We start from the raw sequence: 22,914 nt of genomic DNA on the forward strand, positions 1-22,914 counted from the left end.
TTCCCATGACCTAGACAGGGAACTGGACGGGAAGTAGAGCTTTTAAGATTAGAACCAGTGCCCATATGGGATCCTGGCATGTTACGTTAGCTACTAGTCCACGGCACTGGGCCCTTTTCTTTTGATGATTTTTTTTTTTAATTTCCCCATGTCTGGGGTTATTCATTTTAGAAAAAGTTCTTTTCCACTACTTTATTTGATGTAACACAATTGTGGTTTGCAGTGGTCAGTGTTCGGCCTGTGGAACCGGCCTCGAGTCTATTCACCTGAGTGCAGATGAGTATGAATTTCTCAAGGAAAAAATCATGAAGGATGTGATAGACGGAGGCGACCAGTACAAAAAGACGACCCCTCAGGTGAGTTCGGCATGTGTTGTTGCGTTCTTGGATTGTTCGTCTAGAACAAGGATTGGCAAGATAAAGATCAGATAATATTTCAGGCTTTCTGTGCCGTAGCCAGTATGCAGAATGAGTGAGTGCGCATGTGTGTGTGTGAGGGAGAGAAAGATTGAGAATAAATCTTCATCTTTTTGGATCGTTCCCCAAATGCCCACCATAGCCAGTTCTGGGCAAGGCTGGAGTCAAGCGATTGGAACTCCAACTTGGTTTCCTGTGGAAGTAAAGGAGGTCCAAGCACTTGAGACCTTGTCTGTTGCTTCTCGGGAAAGTTAGCAGGAAGCTGGGTCAGAGTGAAGTAGCCAGGACTCGACCCTGTAGTCTCTAATGGGATGTGAACAGTTCTAATGGCAGCTTAACGTACTGTGCCACAACACACAACCCCAGAATTTTGTTTTCTTCAGTTTTGAAATTCATGCATAGTTTTTTCTTAATATGGATTTTCCTACAAAGCTTTTGAAAACCCCTAGACTGCATGGATTTCAAAATTTTACACAGAAGTAAGTATATTTTGAAACATCATTTTTTTATGAGCTTTTTTTTTTTTAAGATTTTTTTTTTTTATTGGAAAGGCAGATCAGATTTAAAGAGAGAAAGAGAAATTGAAAGATGTTCCATCTGCTGGTTCACTTCCCAGATGGCCACAACGGCTGCAGCTTAGCTGATCCAAAGCCAGAAGGCAGGAGGTTCTTCTGGGTCTCCCATGCAGGTGCAGGGTCCAAGCTTTGGACCATCCTTCGTTGCTTTCCCAGGCCACAAGCAGGGAGCTGGATGAGAAGTGGGGCCGCTGGGATTAGAACCGGCGTCCATATGGAATCCTGGCACTTGCAAGGTGAGGATTCAGCATTGTGCAATTACACTGGAGCCTCTTCATGAATTTTTGAAAGTGCCCTCATACATACTGGAACTATCTTGTATTCAGCATTTAAAATCATTTTATATGGGGAACATATAAGTGTCTTTGTCTTTCAGAGTCTGCCTTTCAAATACAGAAAAAAAACTTTTTAAAAAATTAGTAATACCTAGGACCCGGCACGATAACCTGGTGGCTAAAGTCCTCACCTTGATCACGCCAGGATCCCATATGGGCGCCGGTTCTAATCCCAGCAGCCCTGCTTCCCATCCAGCTTCCTGCTTGTGACCTGGGAAAGCTGTTGAGGATGGCCCAAGGCCTTGGGTTCCTGCACCCGTGTGGGAGACCTGGAAGAAGTTCCTGGCTCCTGGCTTCAGATTGGCTCAGTTCCAGCCATTGCGGTCACTTGGGGAGTGAATCATAAGATGGAAGCTCTTCCTCTCTGTCTCTCCTCCTCTCTGTATATCTGCCTTTCCAATAAAATAAATAAATCTTCAAAAAAAAAGAAAAAGAAAAAGAATGCCTAATACCTGGATGCCACCCCAGATACGTGTTGGTTTGCGATTAGTCCTTGGGGGCTGGCATTGTGACACAGCTGGTTACACCACCACTTGGGACTCTGACGTCTCAGATCAGAGTGGCCCTCTGAGTTCCAGCTGCTCTGCTGCCTCCTTCGTTACCTGCTAACGTGCCAGGGAAGGCAGTAGAGGATGGCCCCAGGACGGAATCCAGGAGAGAGACCCTGGCTCTTGGCTTGGGTCTAAACCAAGCCTGACTGTTGCAGTCATTTGGGGAAGGAACCAAGGAAATAGGAGATCCTTCTCCCTCCCTTTTGCCCTCTCTCTCTCTTTCTTCCTTTCTCCCCTCCCTTTCCCTTCCTCTCCTCCTGTGTCATTCTTCATATAAAAGAGGGATTTATGTTTGTTTTTAAATGCAGAGTGGCAGAGAGAGGGAGGGACATAGAGACATGGCCCATCTTCTGATTCACTCCCCACGTAGGTGCAGCAGCCCGGCCTGAACCAGGCTGAAACCAGGAAGTCCATCTGGGCTTGCTGTGGAAGTGACCAGGGACCCAAGGACTTGGGCATCAGTTGTTACCCTCCCAGGCACGTTAGCAGGAAACTGGACCCAGTGTAAGATAGCCAGGGTGGAAGCCAGCACTCGGAAATGTGCTGCAGGTCCTCAAGCAGGGGCTTACCCCACCCCCACCGCTCCGTGATGCCTGTTCCTTAAACATGTTTACTGAAGTGCATTTTGCATATGATAAACTGCATATATCTCGTTTTTAACTTTCGTGTTTAACTTTGTGAATTTTGACACATGCCAGTTCTTTCTCTCAGGAAATGTCATTGCAGCCAAGATAATCACTGCACCCCAAAAGTTTCCTTTGCCATTTTGTAATCACTCTTTTGCTACCATTCTCAGGCAGCCACTATGCAGCATACAGTATATCCTTTTTTTTTTTTAGGCAGAGGAGTGGTTCTGACTTCCTTGACTGAGCCTAATTTTTAATTTGGTGTCTGAGTCATTCATTCATTTTTACTACTAAGGAATATTTCATTGTGTGGATATATCACAGTTTACAGATCCATTCATTTGGAGATGCCCGTTTGGGTTATGTCTACTTTGTGGCCACTACAAATAAAGCTCCTAAGAACATTTTTTTTTAAAGATTTATTCATTTTATTACAGCCAGATATACAGAGAGGAGGAGAGACAGAGAGGAAGATCTTCCGTCTGATGATTCACCCCCTAAGTGAGCCGCAACGGGCTGATGCGCGCCGATCCGAAGCCGGGAACCAGGAACCTCTTCCAGGTCTCCCACGGGGGAGCAGGGTCCCAATGCATTGGGCCGTCCTCGACTGCTTTCCCAGGCCACAAGCAGGGAGCTGGATGGGAAGTAGAGCTTCCAGGATTAGAACCGGCGCCCATATGGGATCCCGGGGCTTTCAAGGAGAGGACTTTAGCTACTAGGCCACGCCGCCGGGCTCCTCCTAAGAACATTTTTACACAAGAACTTCTTCATTCTTCAGGCCATCCTGAAAAATTCTCACACCCTTGGTGCCTGATGGACGGCCTTCTGACACCTCTGCTGTTGGTGGGCCGTCCTCTTGACGCCCCGGAGAGCGTGCGTCCTTCCCGTTGCCAGCTTCTGAAGCCCCTGGCTGCGGGCACTTGTTGCCAGTCCTTGGGTTTTAGCCGCTTCATTCCGTTATCTGCCTTTGTGTCCACACGGTTTTCTCCATGTATGTGTGTGTCCCCGGATGGTGTCTGTTCTTCTTAGTAAAAACCCTGGTCATTGAATTGGGGGCCCACCTTTAGCTGACAGGACCTCATCTCAGCTTGTGACATACTCAAAGCTTTGTTTCTGAATGAGGTTGCTTTGCTAACGTTTCCGGTAGACGTGAATCTTGCTGAGTTCATGGCAGGTGTGTGTAGATGCTTAAGAAAATACCGAGCCATTTTCCGAAGTTGTGCGCCCCATGCAGTCACATCAACAGTGTGCATTCCGGGAGCCCTGCTTCCTGCTCACCACAGGACAGTTCATCTCTGACCTTACCGGAGCACACTGCTATCTCATTGTGATTTTAGTTGACATTTCTCTCATGACTGTCGTGTTGAGCATCTTTTTATGTGCGTAACTGACGTCCATATAGCCTTGATGAAGGGTTTAGGTCTTTGGTTTGTCTTAAAAGGCGGGTTATTTTCTTACTGTTGAGTCTTAAGTTATTTATGCATTATAAATGTAATTCCCATATCAAATAGATATTTTGTGAATATTTCCTGTCAGTCTATAGTTACCTTTCCTTTTCATAACAGAGATTCAGATTTAATTTTTTTTTGCATTGGGAGATCCAAACTATAGGATTTTCAGAATTTCCCAGGTGACTTCAAGGTACAGCTGGGATCAAGAACAAATACTTCTTGGGCTAAGCATGGAAGCCTAGCGGCTAAAGTCCTCACCTCGCATGCACCGGGCTCCCTTAGGGCACTGGTTCTAACCCTGGTGGCTCCACTTTCCATCCAGCTCCCTGCTTGTGGCCTGGGAAAGCAGTCGAGGACGTCCCAAAGCCTTAGGACCCTGCACCTGCATGGGAGACCTAGAGGTAGCTCTTGTCTCCTGGCTTCAGATTGCCTCAGCTCCGGCCATTGTGGTCACTTGGGGAGTGACTCATTAGATGGAAGATCTTCCTTTCTGTCTCTTCTCCTCTCTGTTTATAAAAAGCACATGCTCTTTTTTTTTAAAGATTCATTTTATTTTTATTTAAAAGTCAGATATACAGAGAGGAGGAGAGACAGAGAGGAAGATCCTCCGTCCCATGATTCACTCCCCAAGTGACCGCAACAGCCGGTGCTGTGCCAGTCTGAAGCCAGGAGCCAGGAACTTCTTCCAGGTCTCCCACACAGGTGCAGGGTCCCAAGGCTTTGGGCCATCTTCGACTGCTTTCCCAGGTCAGAAGCAGGGACTGGATGGGAAGCAGGGCTGCTGGGACTAAAACCAGCACGCATATGGGATCATGGCGCGGTCAAGGTGAGGACTGTAGCTGCTAGGCCACCGCACCAGGCTCAGAACATATGCTTCTAATGTGAGACTTTGAGGAAACCAAATATGCAGCCGCTTCTTTTCTCTGAGTTAATTTTAGAAGAAAAAGATATGTTTTTAAGGTCTTGTTTTAAATGTTTACTGTAGTTAGACAACATAGCCAGCAGATGGCAGCAGTGTAACACAAAAAATTGTTCTAGGTCTCAGCCAGCTAAATCAAGTTAAAAAGATTTAGTGAGTTGTTAATAAACTGAAAGATATTGTTGCTGTTTTTGTCAGGTTAGTGATGCTGGGTGAAAATGACAGCTGTGTATATGAGTTTTAAATGAGCAAAGTAGAACTTCAAACAAGATGAATTCACTTGTTTAACTGCATGAAACTTGCTGGACATCAATTCAGAACAAAAAGAAAACTTGGAACTTTGTAAATAGTTGTGCCTATTATTTCCCTTTATTGTTAATAGTAATACTTGCAAGCCCATTTTTATTCTCATATTCAACTACTGATATAAAAATTTAGTTCTTTAATCTTGTGAGAGAAAAGCTGAAGCATTTGTGAAAGTAGAGAACGTGGAATGATGGAGCCTCTGTCAGTAATTATTGTCACATGGCTCTTTTATGTCATTTGTACGCTCACCCATGTGTCCTTGGTCCCTCGGGTTTTTTTTGTTTTGTTTTGTTTTTTAAGCAAATCCTATACATCAGTCATTTGTCTTGTGACTTATAAATTCACTTTTGAATCAATTTCTAAGGTTCTCCTAAGTGAGCACTCCTTTGGACAGTTACATTTTCCATGTTGAATAAGAAGTGCTTTAGTGCAGGAGGTCTTAACATTACTGACGTCATGGTCACTCTAGTCTGAAACACTAAGGATACCAAGAGAGTTTTTGTTTTGCCCATTTCTGTATTAAAGATTCGTTCTGAAGTGGCAAGGTGTTTTGCTGCAGCTGTTTGGACACTTGGGACATCCGGGCTCTGGAGCCCAGCTTCCCCGAGTGCGTCCCCCGAGAGGCGGCACTGACGGCCACAGGCCCTGGAGCCCTGCCGCACACACAGGTGACCTGGGTTGTGTTCTCAACTCCTGGCTGTGAGCAGCCGGCTCCGGCTGCTGCAGGCCTGAGGGGGTGGCCTGTTATCTCCGTCTCCCTTCCACACTTCCAAATAAATAAATAAGCAGTTAAACAGATAAAGAAGTAAATAAAAGAGGGGTGAGTGTTGCAGTGACGTGGGTTAAGCTTCGCGTGCCTCAGCAGCATCCCACAGTGCAGCACAGGGTTGAATCCTGCTGCACTGGCTGCTACAGTGATTTGGCAAGTGTACCAACAAGTAGAAGCTCTCTCTATAACTCTGCCTTTCAAATAAATAAATACATCTGGGGTGTGTGTGTGTGTGTGTGTGTGTGTGTGTGTGTTGTTTTGTTTTTAGAAAAGAATAACTTGGAGAGGTTTTTTTACATTCTTGTTACTTGGGTCTGGCATCGTGGCACAGCAAATGAAGCTGCTGCCTGTGACAGCAGCATCCTGAGAGCCAGTTTGAGTGCTGACTGCCCTACTCCTGACGCAGCCCCCTGCTGATGGACCTGAGCAGGCAGTGGATGGTGCCCCAAGTGCTCGGGCCCCTGCCCCTGCCCCTGCTGGCAGGCCCAGCTAGAATCCCAGGAGTCCTGGCTTCTCTGAGCCAGCTCTGGCCTTTGCGGCTTTTTGGGGAGCGAAGCTGCATGTGGAAGAGCTCTTATTTTCTCTTCCTCTCTGTCACTGTGCTTCTCAAATAAATAAGATAAAAACAAAAATTAAAAACAAAGATTTACACTGAGACCCTTTGAAATATGTGTTGCTTTATTTTATTTTTTAAAGATTTATTTATTTTTTTTATTGGAAAGGCAGATTTTTCTTCTGCTGGTTCACTCCCCAAGTGACCCCAACGGCCAGTGCTGTGCCGATCTGAAGCCAAGAGCCAGGAGCCTCTTCCGAGTCTCCCACACAGGTGTAGGGTCCCAAGGCTTTGGGTCGTCCTTGACTGCTTTCCCAGGCTACAGGCAGGGCACTGATTGGGAAGTGGGGCCTACCGGATTAGAACTGGTGCCCTTTTAGTGCATGCAAGGTGAGAACTTTAGCTGCTAGGCTACCATGCTGGGCCCTAGGAGTACTTTTCAAGGATCTTTGTGCTTTTCATGGAACTGAAGTGGTTCGGACTATCAAAAGCTGCGTGGAATAGGCATCTTGTTTGTTTGGTTTTTGGTGACCCCATGCTTTGGCTTTGAAAGGAGCAGAGGCTTCCTTGTTATCTTTTGGAGAGAGGGATCAACAGTTTGCCTTTTGTATGTACTTACTTTCTGTGTTCATGTATGGTGCATCGTTTTAGTTGAAACAATAATAAAGAAAATGTACGTTTGTGAATATGTGGTTGGAAAAACAGTCTCTCATTGCTGTGTTCAGGTAATTGTATGGCACTTTCAGGTAATTTTTGATATCATACCCAAGTTCCACTGTAGAGTTGTGAAGAAATGAGAGCGAAAAGGTGTATAACAACTTAGTATTATGAAAGTAGTTGGAGGCTGCCTCTGTGGAGGCTGCCTCTGTGGTGTAGTGGGTAAAGCTACTCCCTGCAGTGCTGGCATCCCATATGGGTGCCAGTTCAAGTCTTGGCTGCTCCATTTTCTATCCAGCTCCCTGCTGATGCCCTGGGAAAGCATTGGAGGAAGGCCCAACTGCTTGGGCCTCTGCTTGCACATTGGTGACCTGGGAAAACCTGGCTCATGACTTCAGCCTGGTCCAGCCCTTGCCCTGATAGCCTTCTGGGGAGTGAACCAGTAGATGGAAGACCCCCTCTCTCCCTCTCTGCCTTTTACATAAATAAAATAAATCATTTTTGATAGGGGTATTAAAAATTAGAAATTACAATATAAACAATAAATAATAAAATAGGGGCTCCTAATGGATCCACTGAACCAATCTTAGAAATGCTCATATATCCTTCAACCAGTTACAGAAAAAACTCTGCTTTTTTTCTAAAACTGTTAAGTGAAATTTATTGCCCATGCTTTATTTTTTTTAAAGATTTATTTATTTTATTACAAAGTCAGATATACAGAGAGGAGGAGGGACACAGAGGAAGATCTTCCGTCCACTGATTCACTTCCCAAGTGAGCGCAATGACCGGTGTGCGCAGATCCGAAGCCGGGAACCAGGAACCTCTTCCATGTCTCCCACGGGGGAGCAGGGTCCCAAAGCTTTGGGCTGTCCTCAATTGCTTTCCCAGGCCACAAGCAGGGAGCCGGATGGGAAGTGGAGCTGCCGGAATTAGAACCGGCGCCCATATGGGATCCCAGCACATTCAAGGCGAGGACCCCAGCCGCCAGGCCACTGTGCCGGGCCCTGTCCATGGCTTTATTACACAAATGTATTAAGAAAGTCAAAACAAAGATGGCGGTTGTGTTATTCACCATATTGTCTGTTTAATCCCTGTAACTTTTCCATAGTTTTCATTGGAACTTCTTAGTTGGCCAGTTTCTTTCACTTTCTAACATGGTTGTGTATTTTTTGCAGTGATGAAATAATACACATTTATTATTTAAAAAGTCCAAACAACAGCTATAAAAAAGGATATAGCAGCCACCATCACCCATTCATTTTGATGAACCATTAATGTCAATAACAGTCACCCAGAATCCTGTGATTTAGGAGTTTTTAAATAAAGCTTTAATAGCTGCTTAGGATTCTCTTTTGGGAAAAGGAGGAAAGCAAATTGCTTGTGATATATTTAATTGGATTTTAGGGTAAAGTTAAATCAAGCCATTTGTCCTGCTTGATAATATCTCTTTAGTAATTGACAGAGGAGAGGCCTTCTGGTGTTTATCTAAGTATAGATTTAAGACATGTGACCCAAATGAAATGTCAATGTGAGAACTGATCTAATATAGGTTTGTCTTATTTTGTTTTTAATTCGGAAGGCAGAGATCCCAGTAATGGTTTGAGATTGGCAGTTGGTGCCTATGAAAGGGGTAGCCTGAGTGCTTCATCAGTTTCCAGAACCATCTGCATTCTCTCGTCTGGGTTTGAAGTTCTTTTTTCTAAAATATCGTAGGGGGTTTTCCTTCAAGCAAAAATAGGAATTGTGGTGAATGGGAAACATTGGGGCTCAGTGGCTTAAAAATCTAAGAAATAAGCTTATCTGCAAAGTGTAGGGGTTTTGTTTTATTTATTTAAAAAATAGCGTGACAGGAGAGAGACAGAGAGAGAAAGAGAGAGAGAGAGAGAGGTCTTCCACCTGCTAGCTCACTCGCCACATGGCTCAAAGGGCCTGGGATGGACCAGGCCAAAATCATGAGTCAGGAACTCCATTGTCGTCTCTCGCATGGGACCAGGGGCCGAGCCGCTTGGGACATCTGCTGCTGCTTGCCCAAGTGCAACAGTAGGATGCTGAAGGGGGAGCAGTTTTTTGTTTGTTTGTTTGTTTGTTTTTGAGATTTACTTCTTATTTGAAAGGCAAAGTTAGAGAGAAGTAGATAGATGGCCAAAATGGATGGAGCTGGGCCTGTCCAAATCCAGGAGCCAGGAGCTTTTTCTGGCTTTTCACATGGATGTAGGGTTCCAAGGACTTGGGCCATTTTCTGCTGCTTTCCCAGGTACATTTGCAGGGATATGGATTAGAACTAGAGCAGCTGGGGGTCCGGCACAATAGCCTAATGCTAAAAGTCCTGACCTTGCACATGTCGGTATCTCATATGGGTGCCAGTTTTAATCCCAGATGGTTCTGCTAACCATCCAGCTCCCTGCTTGTGGCCTGGGAAAGCAGTCGAGGACAGCTCAAAGCCTTGGAACTCTGCACCCACATGGGAGACTCAGAAGAGGCTCCAGGCTTCTGATCAGCACGGCTCTGGCCATTGCAGCCACTTGAGGAGTGAATCAGAGGATGGAAGATCTTCCTCTCTGTATCTCCTCCTCTCTGTATATCTGACTTTCCAATAAAATAAAATGAAGCTTTAAAAAAAAAAAAAAAAAGGGCCCGGCGGCGTGGCCTAGTGGCTAAAGTCCTCTCCTTGAAAGCCCCGGGATCCCATATGGGCGCCGGTTCTAATCCCGGCAGCTCTACTTCCCATCCAGCTCCCTGCTTGTGGCCTGGGAAAGCAGTTGAGGACGGCCCAATGCATTGGGACCCTGCTCCCCCGTGGGAGACCTGGAAGAGGTTCCTGGTTCCCGGCTTCGGATCGGCGCGCATCGGCCCATTGTGGCTCACTTGGGGAGTGAATCATCGGATGGAAGATCTTCCTCTCTGTCTCTCCTCCTCTCTGTATATCTGGCTGTAATAAAATGAATAAATCTTAAAAAAAAAAAAGAAGTGGAGCAGCTGGGACTTGACCCAGTGCTCATGTGGGATGCTGGTGCCACAGGTAAAGGCTTAACCTATTATGCCGTTGGACTGGCCCCAAAGTATAGCTTCAAGCCATGCATGTTGAAGTATCTATAAAGTTAAATTAATGAAGTCACAGAATGTGGTTCAGAACCTGCATTTTTTTTTAACATATTAGTTACTCAATACCATGTCAATTAATTCCATAACGTTGTAAATTGTTGCTGATGTTATGTTGGGGCTTTTAATTGAATGGGATGATACTCTGCTGGCTCTACCTTCAGACCAGAGATGGTCTCCCCAAGAAACCGTTGAACTTATCTGGACAATAAGATGCTGAACTTTATGCTTGGTAAATACTCCCAATGAAAGAATCTCAACTGAATTTGAACTGTGGTAATGCAACAAGGTGGAGGAATCCACCATGGGGGGAGGGTGTAGGGAGGGGTGGGGGGAATCCCAGCGCCTATAAAACTGTGTCACATAATGCAATGTAATTAATAAAATAAAAAACAAAAAAAAATACATATTTTGCAGCTTATCAACTTTTTGTCTAGTGTAGACTTCATTACTGAAAATATTCCCTTCCTCTTCAGTTGCACAAACTGAAAAAAACAGCATGTGATTTCTGGACTTCCAAGTGAGCTGGACAAGAGCTCTGGCCAAAACCGTGAAGAAGTTCTTAGACTAATTAGTGAATTCAAAAATGTAGAAAAGGTGGGCCCAGCGCGATCCCATATGGGCGCCAGTTTTAATCCCAGACGGTCCCACTTCCCATCCAGCTCCCTACTTGTGGCCTGGGAATGCAGTTGGGGACAGCCCAGAGCTTTGGGACCCTGCACCCATGTGGGAGACTTGGAGGAGGTTCCTGGCTCCTAGCTTTGGATTGGCGCAGCACCGGCTTTGCGGCTGCTGGGGGAGTGAACCATCGGACAGAAGACCTTCCTCTCTGTCTCTCCTCTCTGTATATCTGCCTTTCCAATAAAAATAAATCTTTAAAAAAAAATTGGAGTTACTGTTACACTTGTCTTTGGGCTTAGAAACCAAGCCATTAAAAAAAAATGTGCTATGGGAAAAGTGCCATGAGTCTTAAATAATTACTTTGTGATTTTCATTTATTTTTTTTTAATAGTGTTGTGTTGTGTTGAAACAGAGATACTACCCAGATCGCATTTTTGGTATTCTTTTACTTGAAAAACTGCCTCAGATTTCTAGCTCCATTTTTTTTTTTTTAGCTGTTGATGAAATGTACTGATTTTTTTGTTCTGATGGAGGCCATGCAGTAGGTGTGTATAACACGAAGGTGTGAAGAGAACAGCTCCCTGACTGGCAGGGCCCGGGGAGCTACCAGCTGCTTAGCAGGGCTAAGTGGATTCATCTCTGACCACCTTGACACAGTTTTCACTCCCCCTCGCATGGGCTCTCAACCACCCCACTATGTAATCTATTGAGGCATTGTCTGCCCCTGTGAGATGGCTTTTACAACCAACATGAGCTTAAGAGTTAATGTTACTGAGGATGTCCTGGTGAGTGGGCCTTTAACTACACAAAGGAGTATAATTAAGTCTGTGCTGTTTACCCATTGCCATAAAATCTGGCCCAGATATTTATCATGCTTTCTGGGGAATGGCTTGATAAGAAGAACCCTAAAAGTTATCCTGTTACTGTGACCCTAAAGGTCATTCTGCTATAACAAAGAATATAGCTACTGTAACCATGAAGCCTATCCTGCTAAGGCAAAAAATATAGTTACTGTGGTCTTAAAGGTTAGCCTGTCCTTGCAATTCTTTAGAATATAGAAAATGTAGCTGTTTTAGTTGTTTTCATAAATTTTTAGCTAAAGGAAATATAGGGTGATTTCACTAACATCATAAAGAGATATTTTTGATTATTGTTTGATCACTTATGAAGTTGTAGAGCCTGTAGTTGTAGAGGAATGTAATGTTTATAACTTTTTGTTTTAGATCTTCATGTTTTTTCTCTCTTGATGTATTTCTCCCATTTAGTGATAGATAAGTAGAACAAGAATTGTATTAGGAGTGTATTACTGCATAAGATGTGTTGTCTACTAAGAAACTCTTGGTTGCAACGTTGGAATGGATAATGCCTTGCCTAATACTGAAACAATTTGTAGAATTGTCTTTGGAAACACTCGCTCATCCATTGTAGAGTTGAAACTTAAATAGAGTAACTTAGCTCATTGCTAACTGCAATTCTTTCCGCTGTTATTTCCCTTGCTTTAACAAACTGTGAGCTTACAGACCTATGGCCAACTAATGTCAATAATCCTGATCCCCATAGAACAAGGCCCCAGTCCTTTTAACTCATACAAGATAGGGGTCTGGTTGATACAGATGGCGCCTAGGTTATAGCCCAGACCTGAGGAGAGCAGATGAAGACTGGCAAGCCAAGATAAGCAAAGAATGTGGAATCCTTCCTCAATCCTTCCTCAGGAAGTTGTAAATTGTGCCCCCCTGAAGCTGTGTCAATATGCCCCTAAGAAAAAACTTTGTACTGCTTCTGTATAAATAAAGCGGACAGCTTTCTCGTTTTGTCCACTACGATCAAGGAATCTGGTGGTCCGTCTCCTTTCTTTCTCTCTTCACGCCTCATCCACGCACCCTTCCCGAGCTCCGAACCTCGGCTGGAGCTGGACTCCGGCATTGTTCCATCTTCCTAGAAAATAGTAAACAAGGTAGTAGATTAGAAGCAGTTATGCTGGCGGGAATGCTGTCAGTGTAGTTGGGAAGAAAAGATGCCCAGTGTGAACCAGCAGCCGCCGAGGGCTGTAAAGCTAGCAAAACCGTCTTGCTGCCAGGATCCCAATGTGACTATGCATGCCTCCCCCTAGCAAGTACACATATCTTTTGCTGGTTATTCAGGCCAAACAGACTCCCCTCTTTCCTTCCAAAATCATCTCCAATCTGCCAGAGAATCCCGATTTTCTTCCAAATCCATCTGACCACTTCTCACCACTTTTTCTGCTACCATCCTACAAGGCTAGATAAGCACAGGAGCTGCCCAGCTGGTTTCCCTGTCCAATGCCTAAGTCTGTTTTGTTTTGGTTTTGGTTTTTAGGTTGATTGTATCTATTTGAAAGGCAGAGTGGCCGAGAGGGAGAGGGCTGCCCCATCTACGATTTACTCCGCTAATGCCCCATGGTGGCAGGGACTGGGCTGGGACTGGGCTGGGACTGGGCTGGACCACAAAGCCAGGAACTAGGAACTCACTCTAGATTCACCAAGCGGATGTGTTGTTTGAGCCATCACCCATTGCCTCCCAGTGTCTGAAGCTAGAGATAAATTTAAAATTGGTCATAGGTACCTAAAGGACTAGGCCAGTGCCTGCACGTTTTATCTCTCTCTCTTTTTCTCTCTCTCTCTCTATAAGCTGGTCACTGTTATGAGTACTTTGCAGAGATTAGCTCATTTAACAAGTTGCTGTAATGATTATGGGAAAGTTACTTTAGCGTTGTCATTTTTTGTTTTTTGACCAGAGAATTCCAGGTCCCCCTCCAGTTCAGTGATGTTCAGACTCTCCTCACTGTGTGTGAGAGGAAGACAAAGGTCAGATTTTCCCAGTGGGAGCCCTGAAGCCAGTGCAGAGGCGAAGGGGAAGTGGTGATTTAGGTAAACAAAAATGCAGTGTTCGTTTGGGAGAGCAGAAAGGAGTCCCCAAATCATTGTTGAGATTTCAGTGGTGTGAAGCTCTTTGCCTCTGAAGTGAGAGAGACAGGAAATACAAGGGTTAAGAATTTGATGGATGATATCTGATTTGAAATTGGTCAAATAAGCTAAGTACTAATTCACAGGAAATACAGGGGATGGAGGAATATGTTAAATGACGCTGCAAGAATTCAGTCACCAAAACCAGTCTAGGAAAAGACTATCTCAGTCTTTTCCAATAAATCAGTCGCGAGGGGGAAGTAATGGGCATGGAACAATAGCCTATGGACCACCGCGTTTTGAGGCATAGCAGTCACCTGCGGTGTTTTGAGCCCTTAGTTCCTAAAGGAAACCTGAACACCGATTATTTAGCAACACTAAGATATTATTATTGGTTTTTGTTTAGGGATATTAATGCTAGTGAGTTAAAACTTTTTATTTCAGAACTAAATGTTGTAAAGAATGCTTGGGTTTCCTTAGCCCATTGGGGAACCTAGAAGAAACTCCTGGTTCCTGGCTTCAGCCTGGCCTGGCCTCAGCCACGGAGGCCATCTGGGGAGTGTCCCAGTGGGTGGAAGATCTCCCCTTCTGTCTGTCTCTATCTCCCTCTCTCTAACTCTGCCTGTCAAATAAATATTTAAAAAGAAAAAACCCTGACATTCAATAAATGCATGTTTTCAGGGACAGTACATGTTTAGCGATTTTTTTTTTTATCTAGAGGCGACATTATTCTTAGTGCATTTCTTCGGAAAAACATTTTATTTGTGTTTGCTAAAAATAGTTCAGAAATGTCGCTGTAGAGAAAGCCCTCTTCTTTCAACAGTGTCTGTGCATGTGTATATGTTTTTTTTGTAAAGATTTCTTTATTTTTATTACAAAGTCAGATATACAGAGAGGAGGAGAGACAGAGAGGAAGATCTTTCATCTGTTGAATCACTCCCCAAGTGGCCACAATGGCCAGAGCTGTGCCAATTTGAAGCTAGGAGCCAGGAGCCTCCTCTGGGTCTCTCATGTGGGTGCTAGGTCCCAAGGCTTTGGGCTGTCCTCGACTGCTTTCCCAGGCCACAAGCAGGGAGCTGGATGGGAAGCAGAGCCACCAGAATTAGAACCAGCACCCATATGGGATGCTGGCTCGCTCAAGGCAAGGACTTTAGCTGCTAGGCTACCGCGTGGGCCCCAACAAATTATATTTTTAAAGTACTGAAGATTGTTATGTCCACATAGTAGTATGTTATTTTTTCCCTTTTTAAAGTGCACAAGGCAGAAGAGATTTCTTAATGGTATAGAACAACTGATTTAGGCCCAGAATCAATTCTAGAGAGATTTCCCTATTATATGTATTGTTTTTACTTTGCAAAAAGATTAATATTTGTTCTGGAGATTATAACTCCTGTACACGTTAATCCTATTGTGTCGTGAAAACTGTGGCTAAGGTAGAAATCTGGAGTGCTCTGGGGTGCACGACCCCTGCTTGTAACAAAGGTAGCAAGAGCAGGTTAATTCTGGTGTGGTTAGGTCTTTCATGAAGAGAAACTTGAACCTGAGAGTTTCTGTGCTCCACAGTGCTAATTAGGAGATGTGGAATAGGGAATTTCCACTCTTTGTTAATAAGCTCTCCAGACACATTTCGTCTTTGTTTTTGCACTTTCCTCTGCAGTGAAGCAGCTGCAAGGAAATAAAACGAGATTTCCTGCACTAAGGTGTGTGTGCAGGTCCTCTTGGAGGTTTACAATTGGACAAGGGGGATGTGTATGGATTGTGCTACCTACACGGCTGATTTAACACCAGGTTGGTTTTGTTTTTTCTGTAATTAGTTCATTACATTTGTGCCAGAGGTAGGTTTGCTCAGATGGATTGAACTGGCAGATAACACAGGTTGTCTCAGAAAGCAGACATCTCTCTTGACAGGCTCCTGCCTTCATTAATGCTGTGATTCTTTGCAAGCCGACTGAACACCATGAATGGCAATATTGAAGTCTGCCATTTTAGTAAGAATACCACATTTCCTCTGCAGACATGTCCTGGGTAAACACTTATCTTTCTGTTTGAACTGATTGTGCAATCTGTAAAATTTTCCAAACTGAGACAAATGGGCAGAGAGATTTTTCGGGAGATGAAAAAGGCTGGGTCAGGTACTGCTCCAGGAATAATGTCAGTGGGCACGGAGAACAGCTGGTTAGCAGGTGGGCGGATGTTGAGGAACCATTACACTATAGGGGCCACATGTCTCACAGCAAGGTACCACCTGACCTGTGCTCAGCAATAACTCACAGCCTAGCAACTAGTTCATTGTATTCAAAATGTCTTTAGGGGCCTGCAGTAAGCATGGTCAGACCTTTGGGATATGTCACCATTATGCTGATGGGACAGGCTTCTGTGCCCATGGTGGGAGAAGCTTCTGTGACTATTAGAAAACAAGAATACTGATCATTATTTTTATGATTTAAATATTTGTTTATTTACTTAAAAAGCAGAGAAAGAGAGCTCTTCTGCCCACTGGCTGGAACAGCATCGGGGTCTCCCACATGGGTGGCAGGGCCCCAAGCATTCAGGCCGTCTTGGGCTGCTTTCCCAGACACATTAGCAGGGAGGTGGATCAGAACTGAGTAGCCACTCGGCCCGGCGCAATAGCGTAATGGTTAAGGTCCTCACCTTGAACGCGCTGGGATCCCATGTGGGCACCAGTTCTAATCCCGGCAGCTCCACTTCCCATCCAGCTCCCTGCTTGTGGCCTGGGAAAGCAGTTGAGGACGGCCCAAAGCCTTGGGATCCTGCACCTGTGTGGGAGACCTGAAAAGAAGTTCCTGGCTCCTGGCTTCGGATCGGCACAGCACCAGCCATTGTGGCCACTTGTGGAGTGAATCATCGGATGGAAGACCTTCCTCTCTTTCTCTCCTCCTCTGTACATCTGCCTTTCCAATAAAATAAATAAATCTTTAAAAAAAAACAAAACAAAACTGAGTAGCCAGGACTTGAACTGACGCTCTTAAGGGCTGCTCGGAAGGGATATACCCTGGCAGCAGTTTAACCCAGTGCACCACAGTGCTGGCCCTGAGGACTGGTAGTTACTCAGTAACCGGATAGATCATTCCAGAATGAGCAAAGCTGAATGATCAGTTCCTAAGTGCTGCATTCCTGTCTCTGACTGCCCACTGTGTGATCAGGGAAGCTGAACTGGTACTTAAAGACAACTATAAGATTCCTTCTAGTGTACTGGAGTAGAATACTGCTGATAGTAAACGAATGATCATGGGTTTGGGGAATGGGGGAAGAGCTCTTCATTCCATATTTTGTTATTCAGCCTTGGTGATTTTTCAGGTTCTGTTTCATGGGATTCTGAACCTCCAGAAATAATGCAAAATTTTGTGTAAATAGGTGTGCAGTGTTTCAAGTGGCTCACATATTAACAGGGAGTTACACCACACATACATCCAGGTTAAAATTAGGTTAAGTTTCCATTTTGTTTGGCCCAGGATGCTGAAACTTGCCAGGGTTTGGTGAAATAGAAAAGCAACAGGTACAGTATATTTTAGCACGGCTTCCCTAGGTACCTGGAGCACCTGCCAGTGACACTGGTGACGCCCATCATAATTCATGCTGCGTGACAGATGCTGGATTCACACATTCAGACCACTGTTCATAGAGACCCCACCGTCTGTACTAAGGACTTGGGGCTAAACAAAAATATTTATTTATTTGTTTGTTTACTTGGAAGACAGAATTAGAGAGAAAGGGAAAGACAGAGAAATCTTTTGTGTGCTGGTTTACTTCCCAGATGAACACAACATCTTCTTTCAGGTTAGCCTTGTGAGTGCAGGGTCCCAAGAATTTGGGTCGTGCTTCATTGCTCTCCCCAGGCCATAAGCAGGGAGCTAGATGGGAAATGGAACAGCCAGAACACGAACTGGCGTCCATATGGAATGCCAGTGCTACAAGGGGAAGTTTAGCCTACTGTGCCCCAGCACCGGCGCCTACACTAAGGGTTTTTGTGAGCCTGGGTTGTATTGGTTTTTATAGCAAGACTCTATGTCCCCTCTTCACCGTGAGAAAGAGTTTTGCCAGTGTGCTTCCACCCAGGAAGTCCATTTTCCTGTTATGAGGTGGTGTATACTTTTTCCTAGGGCTGGATTCACCCTTTATTGTTCTCCCTAATGCGATTTCTTCCTTAAAATTAGCCTTCTTCTCTTGTCCAGGTAACTCTCACATTCTTTTCTTTAATCATGACTACCTTTTAAATTTTATTCATTCTTCTATTTTTAGAGACAGATGACAGAACCACTTGCTGGTTTAAGTCCCAAACGCCCATAAAGGCCAACACCTAGAGCCCCGATTCAGGAACACTACGCGGGTCTTACATATGGAGAGCAGGGATCCAGGTCCTTGGACCATCAGCTGGGACCTGAACTGATGCCCTTTGGTACATGATACAGCTGTCCCTTAGCTGCTAGACAATACACCAGCCCTTGTCCTATTTTAAATGCCAGATCAATGGAGCCGACTGCTTATGAAGCATTTCTGTTGAAACACCATTCCAAACTCAAATTCAGTGTGTCAGAAGTCACATACTTCATAAATACTTTCTACTGTTTCTAGCTCCTGAACCTGCCTTCAAGTTTCCTTTGTAACTTCTCTCTGTCATCCAGACTGACAGGATTAAAGCTGATTTGGTTTCCCCCTCATCTTTTTTTGAGTGTAATTCTTCAGCTCAACAGGGTTTTTTTGTTTTGTTTTGTTTTAGATTTATTTTTTTAATGTATTTTAATTGGAGAGGCAGATTTACAGAAAGAAGGGGAGGCAGAAAGATCTTCTGTCCACTGGTTTACTCTTCAAGTGGGCCGGAGCTGAGCTGATCCAAAGCCAGGAGCCAGGATCTTCTTCTAGGTGACAGAGTCCCAAATCTTTGAGCCATCCTCCACTGCTTTCCCAGGCCACAAGCAGGGAGCTGGAAGGGAAGTAGAGCAGCCAGACATGAACAGGTGCCCATATGGGATCCCAGCCCTTGCAAGGCAAGAATTTAGGCACTCAACCATTGCGCTGGTCCTAAGGTTTATTGTACTTACGTGAAAGCAGAGTTACAGAGCTAGAAAAGAGGCAAAGAGACACCTTCCATCCACTGATTTGTTCCCCAAAATGCCACAACAGTTAGAACCGGTCCAGGCCTGAGCCGGAGGCTTCTTCCGGGTCTTCCTTTAGGGGCAGTGCAGTGGCAGTGTTTCAGTCACCTGGGCCAACCTCCTTTGCTTGTTCCAGTGAGTTAGCGGAAAACTAGATTGGCACCGGAGCAGCCAGGACTCTGGTGCCCATATGAGACACTGGTGCTGTAGGTGGCTGCTTTATGTGCTGTACCACAAGGCCAGCAGCGCCTGGTGTCCTCCTGGCAGTCTCCGGGGGTCTCATCAGTCACTGTTGTGCAGTGTTCGTCACATCTGCCTTGGCCCATTTCCACGATTCCATCTTGTCTAGGTTCTTAACATCTCAGCCTCACCAATTTGGTCTCTTCTACAAACACCTACTTGTGTTGAGCCAGAGGCAGCTGCTTACCTGGCTCTTGGAAAGCTGTGGTCTTGTCTTCCTCACTTTCTCCCTTCATTTAAAACGTACTTTCATCTCCCCCAAATTTTTTTTTCAAGGCTGTCTGAACTCCCTTTTCTGTCATGAGTTCTTTCTTGGCCATTATAGCGGGTATACATCTTTCCTCCTTTGAGCTTACGGTGTTGACTTAACTGACATGGTGTGACTACTGGTCTTACATTGTATGTTCTGGTGTTAGTATTTAGCTTTTTAACATCAGTATCTGTTGTTACTTCAAGCACATTGAGAACTCTCTGAGGGACTGGACACCCCCCCTTTTTTTTTTTAATTTTGTGAAATCTGGTCACAGAATGGAGTCAGATCTGCATAAGTTTGCTAGCCTATTCTTTATGCTCCTGTAAAAAAATGCTTTGCCAGTTTCCTGCTTTTGGGGCCAGATTACTAGGCTAACATGCCCTGCTAGCAACCGTGGGCTCCAGAAATCAACATTATATGATGTATGCACTCATTGTCCCTATGCCTCCTGTGGTTGCTATAGCCCACACATTGTCCCCATGGTAGCCTCCTGTGGCTGCCCAACTCACCTGGTTCCCATGGCTGTATAACTCAATGTATACTCACTCCATCAAAACCCATCTAACTCCCACCTCTGGGCCATTCTCTGATGGAGAGAAGAGCTGACCCCAGCAGGTTGGTCTGTTTACCTGTCTCCTCAATAAACCTAGCTGCTTTGCCGAGTTGTCTGGGCTGCATTTCTTGGGGAGAGACTGGGATTGGATGCAACAGTTTGCCACAATACTTGGCATTGTGTAGCATTTTTATTTATATTTGATGTAGCCCAATTGTCTACATTTATGTGTCACTATCATCGAGTTACATCACTTAGTACTTAAGATAACTGTGTAAGCAAAGGAGTATATTCTCTATTTAGAAATAAGGACACTGCGTCTGTTACTTGCCCATCACACACAGTGTTGAAGCTAGGATTCATACCCAGACCGTGCATCCTATACCAGTTATTCAAAACAATTATTCAAAACAGTTGTTCAAAAACAGGCTGTTTAGACTATACCAGTTATTTTAATTTGTTAGAATGATGTGTGGTTTTTGAAAATACTAAGTGCTTAACATTGCTTGCTTAAATGTGCTAGCAGAAGAAAAGGTATGCCAACATGCATCAGCAATAATTGGCCACAGGAATAATGAAATTGATTTAAACTGTGTCGAAGTTCACAGGAAAACAGAATTTCCCTTAATCTCGTTGATTACTGGTGGGCTGACTCATCTTCCAGTTGTGCGTTGCTCTTTGAGTTATTCAGATATTTGTAAAAGACACGGGAGGGAAAACCACTGATGAGCTACACAGGACACGTCATTTGGGCTAATGAGTGTTCCCGGGATATCCCCAAGGTTTTTATGTGGGTGTTCTGGTCTCTTCCATTTACGGTTGGAATCTTTCACCTTTTGGTTTTCTCTAACAGTAAAATCAGTTCCCATTTTCTTTTTTCCCTCCACGTGGACAACCTTTTTAGGCTACTTTCTTTCTTGCGTGGCACAGAGATTTTCTGTATAATTAGTTAACATTAGTCAGATTTAGTATTGTTGAATGTAGAGGGCTACAGATATCAGACATTTAAAAATGTCACCTCTTCGTTCTCCCATCTTTGCTCCTACATAGCTATTTTTCACTAGGAAGGACCCCCAGAATTTTATTTTCTTATGAAGTTAGCAACAAACTTGAGTTTAGATAATGGTAAATTCTGTTTCATTTCAATTGTTTCACTTCTACAAGAATGTTTAGAACTATTGGCTTTTGAGATATGAGTAATAAATTATTTCTGCTTTATAAACAAAATTCAATTCAAGTAGGGTAGTGGGTGAAGTGGGAATCAGCGTGGAGAGTCTGCATTTTGCACTAAGGCTTTGTTTGAGCATCTCAGTTTTCCTGCAGGATTGTTGTGGGGATAGATCAGAAGACCTATGTACATTGTGAAGCATGGGAGACCTTTAAGAATGCAATCCCTTGATTTAGAAACTATATATGCAGATCTGGTGCGGTAGCCTTGCAGCTGAAGTCCTCGCCTTGAACATGCCGGGATCCCATGTGGGCGCCGGTTCTAATCCTGACGACCTGGCTTCCCATCCAGCTCCCTGCTTGTGGCCTGGGAGAACAGTCTAAGATGGCCCAAAGCCTTGGGACCCTGCAAGCGTAGGAGACCCATACAAGGCTCCAGGTTCCTGATTTTAGGTTGGCTCATCTCTGGCTGTTGTGGTCACTTGGGGAGTAAGTCAACGAATGAAAGATCTTCCTCTCTGTCTCTCCTCCTCTCTGTACACCTGACTTTCTAATAAAAATAAAATAAATCTTAAAAAAAAAAAAGAAACCATCTATGCATGTATACTATCAGGGGAATGAATTTAATCTCAGTCTAGATCTTCCTGAGGGGAACAGGTGGAATGATCTACTTGGATCCTGACTCAGAACCTTAAAACATCTGCTCTATAGATAGTTAGGTTAGCTGTCCTTCCAGGGATCCGTCTACTCCATGTCTTACGAGATGGGAGCCCATTTTTAAAAACAGGAAGCAAGGAAGGTTATCTTTCTAATACTCTGTGTTAAAGCCAAAGAGTTATAAATGATAGCAAACCCCTGGAAAAACTTGTGCTGCTGCTGCTTACTTAAAACACATGGTGAGGGAGTGGAGTGGGCTCTTGTAGGATACTTCCTATAGTCAAATTGTAGTAATTTTGTTGCATCTTTATGCCTGATCATAGAAATAGATATTAATAGGTAAGGTTGTATAAGTTAATGCACAGCCTAGAAGAGACTGCATAGCCAAAGGAATTTCCCACTCTTCCAGGCTCTGTTAGCATCCTCAAAGCTCTTCTGAGGGCTTATACATTTATCACAGCAGAAAAATTATAATATGACGTCCAAAGCTATTGTCATAAGAAGCATTTTGAGTTTGATCAGTTTGTCAGAGTAAAGAATGAAAAATCTAGAAAGAGCCTTTAACAGGGCCCCAGGCAACTCTGCATCTGCTTTTCTCTGGGAATTCCTTTTTTTTGTGTGTGTGTATTTGTTTTGTTGTAAAGATTTATTTGTTATTTATTTGAAAGGCAGAGTGATAGAGGGACAGGGAGTGAGATTTTTTATCTTCTGGCTCACTCCCTTAATGTCCCCAACAGTCAGGTTTCAGCCAGGAACTCTATCCTGCTTTCCCATGTGGGTGGCAGGGACTCAGGTACTTGGACTGTTCTGAGGCTCCCTAAACACATTAGCAGGAAGCTGGATACGAAGCAGAGGACTGGGACTCAGATCAATGCCCGGTATGTGATATGGTCATCACAAGTGTTGGCTTAACCCACCAAGCCACAGTGCTGGCCCCTGGAATTCTTTAGGAGTGCTCTTAGGTCTATCTGTGGATAGGATCTAGTTTGTAGTGCTGTGGGCAGTGCTATGAATAGTTTTATGTATGCCATTCACCTCTATGGACCACCTGTAAATTGCTGCATTTCTGCCTTTGTATGATGTTTGATCTTCAAACCATTTCCTCCATTGTGCAAAAAGAAGCTT

General features: G+C 44.3%; 1 protein-coding gene across 2 annotated transcripts in view; it reads left to right on the top strand.

Annotated features, from left to right (window-relative positions):
• PRORP (protein only RNase P catalytic subunit) overlaps window positions 1-22,914 on the top strand; it is a 150,091-nt gene that overhangs the window by 5,379 nt on the left and 121,798 nt on the right. For both annotated transcript variants that reach the window (XM_058666338.1, XM_004584757.3), the window contains exon 4: window positions 224-356. In XM_058666338.1, the coding sequence (XP_058522321.1) occupies window positions 224-356 (133 nt within the window). The remainder of the gene's footprint in view (window positions 1-223; window positions 357-22,914) is intronic.

This window comes from Ochotona princeps, chromosome 6 (assembly GCF_030435755.1).
Source record: "Ochotona princeps isolate mOchPri1 chromosome 6, mOchPri1.hap1, whole genome shotgun sequence".
NCBI lineage: Eukaryota > Metazoa > Chordata > Mammalia > Lagomorpha > Ochotonidae > Ochotona > Ochotona princeps.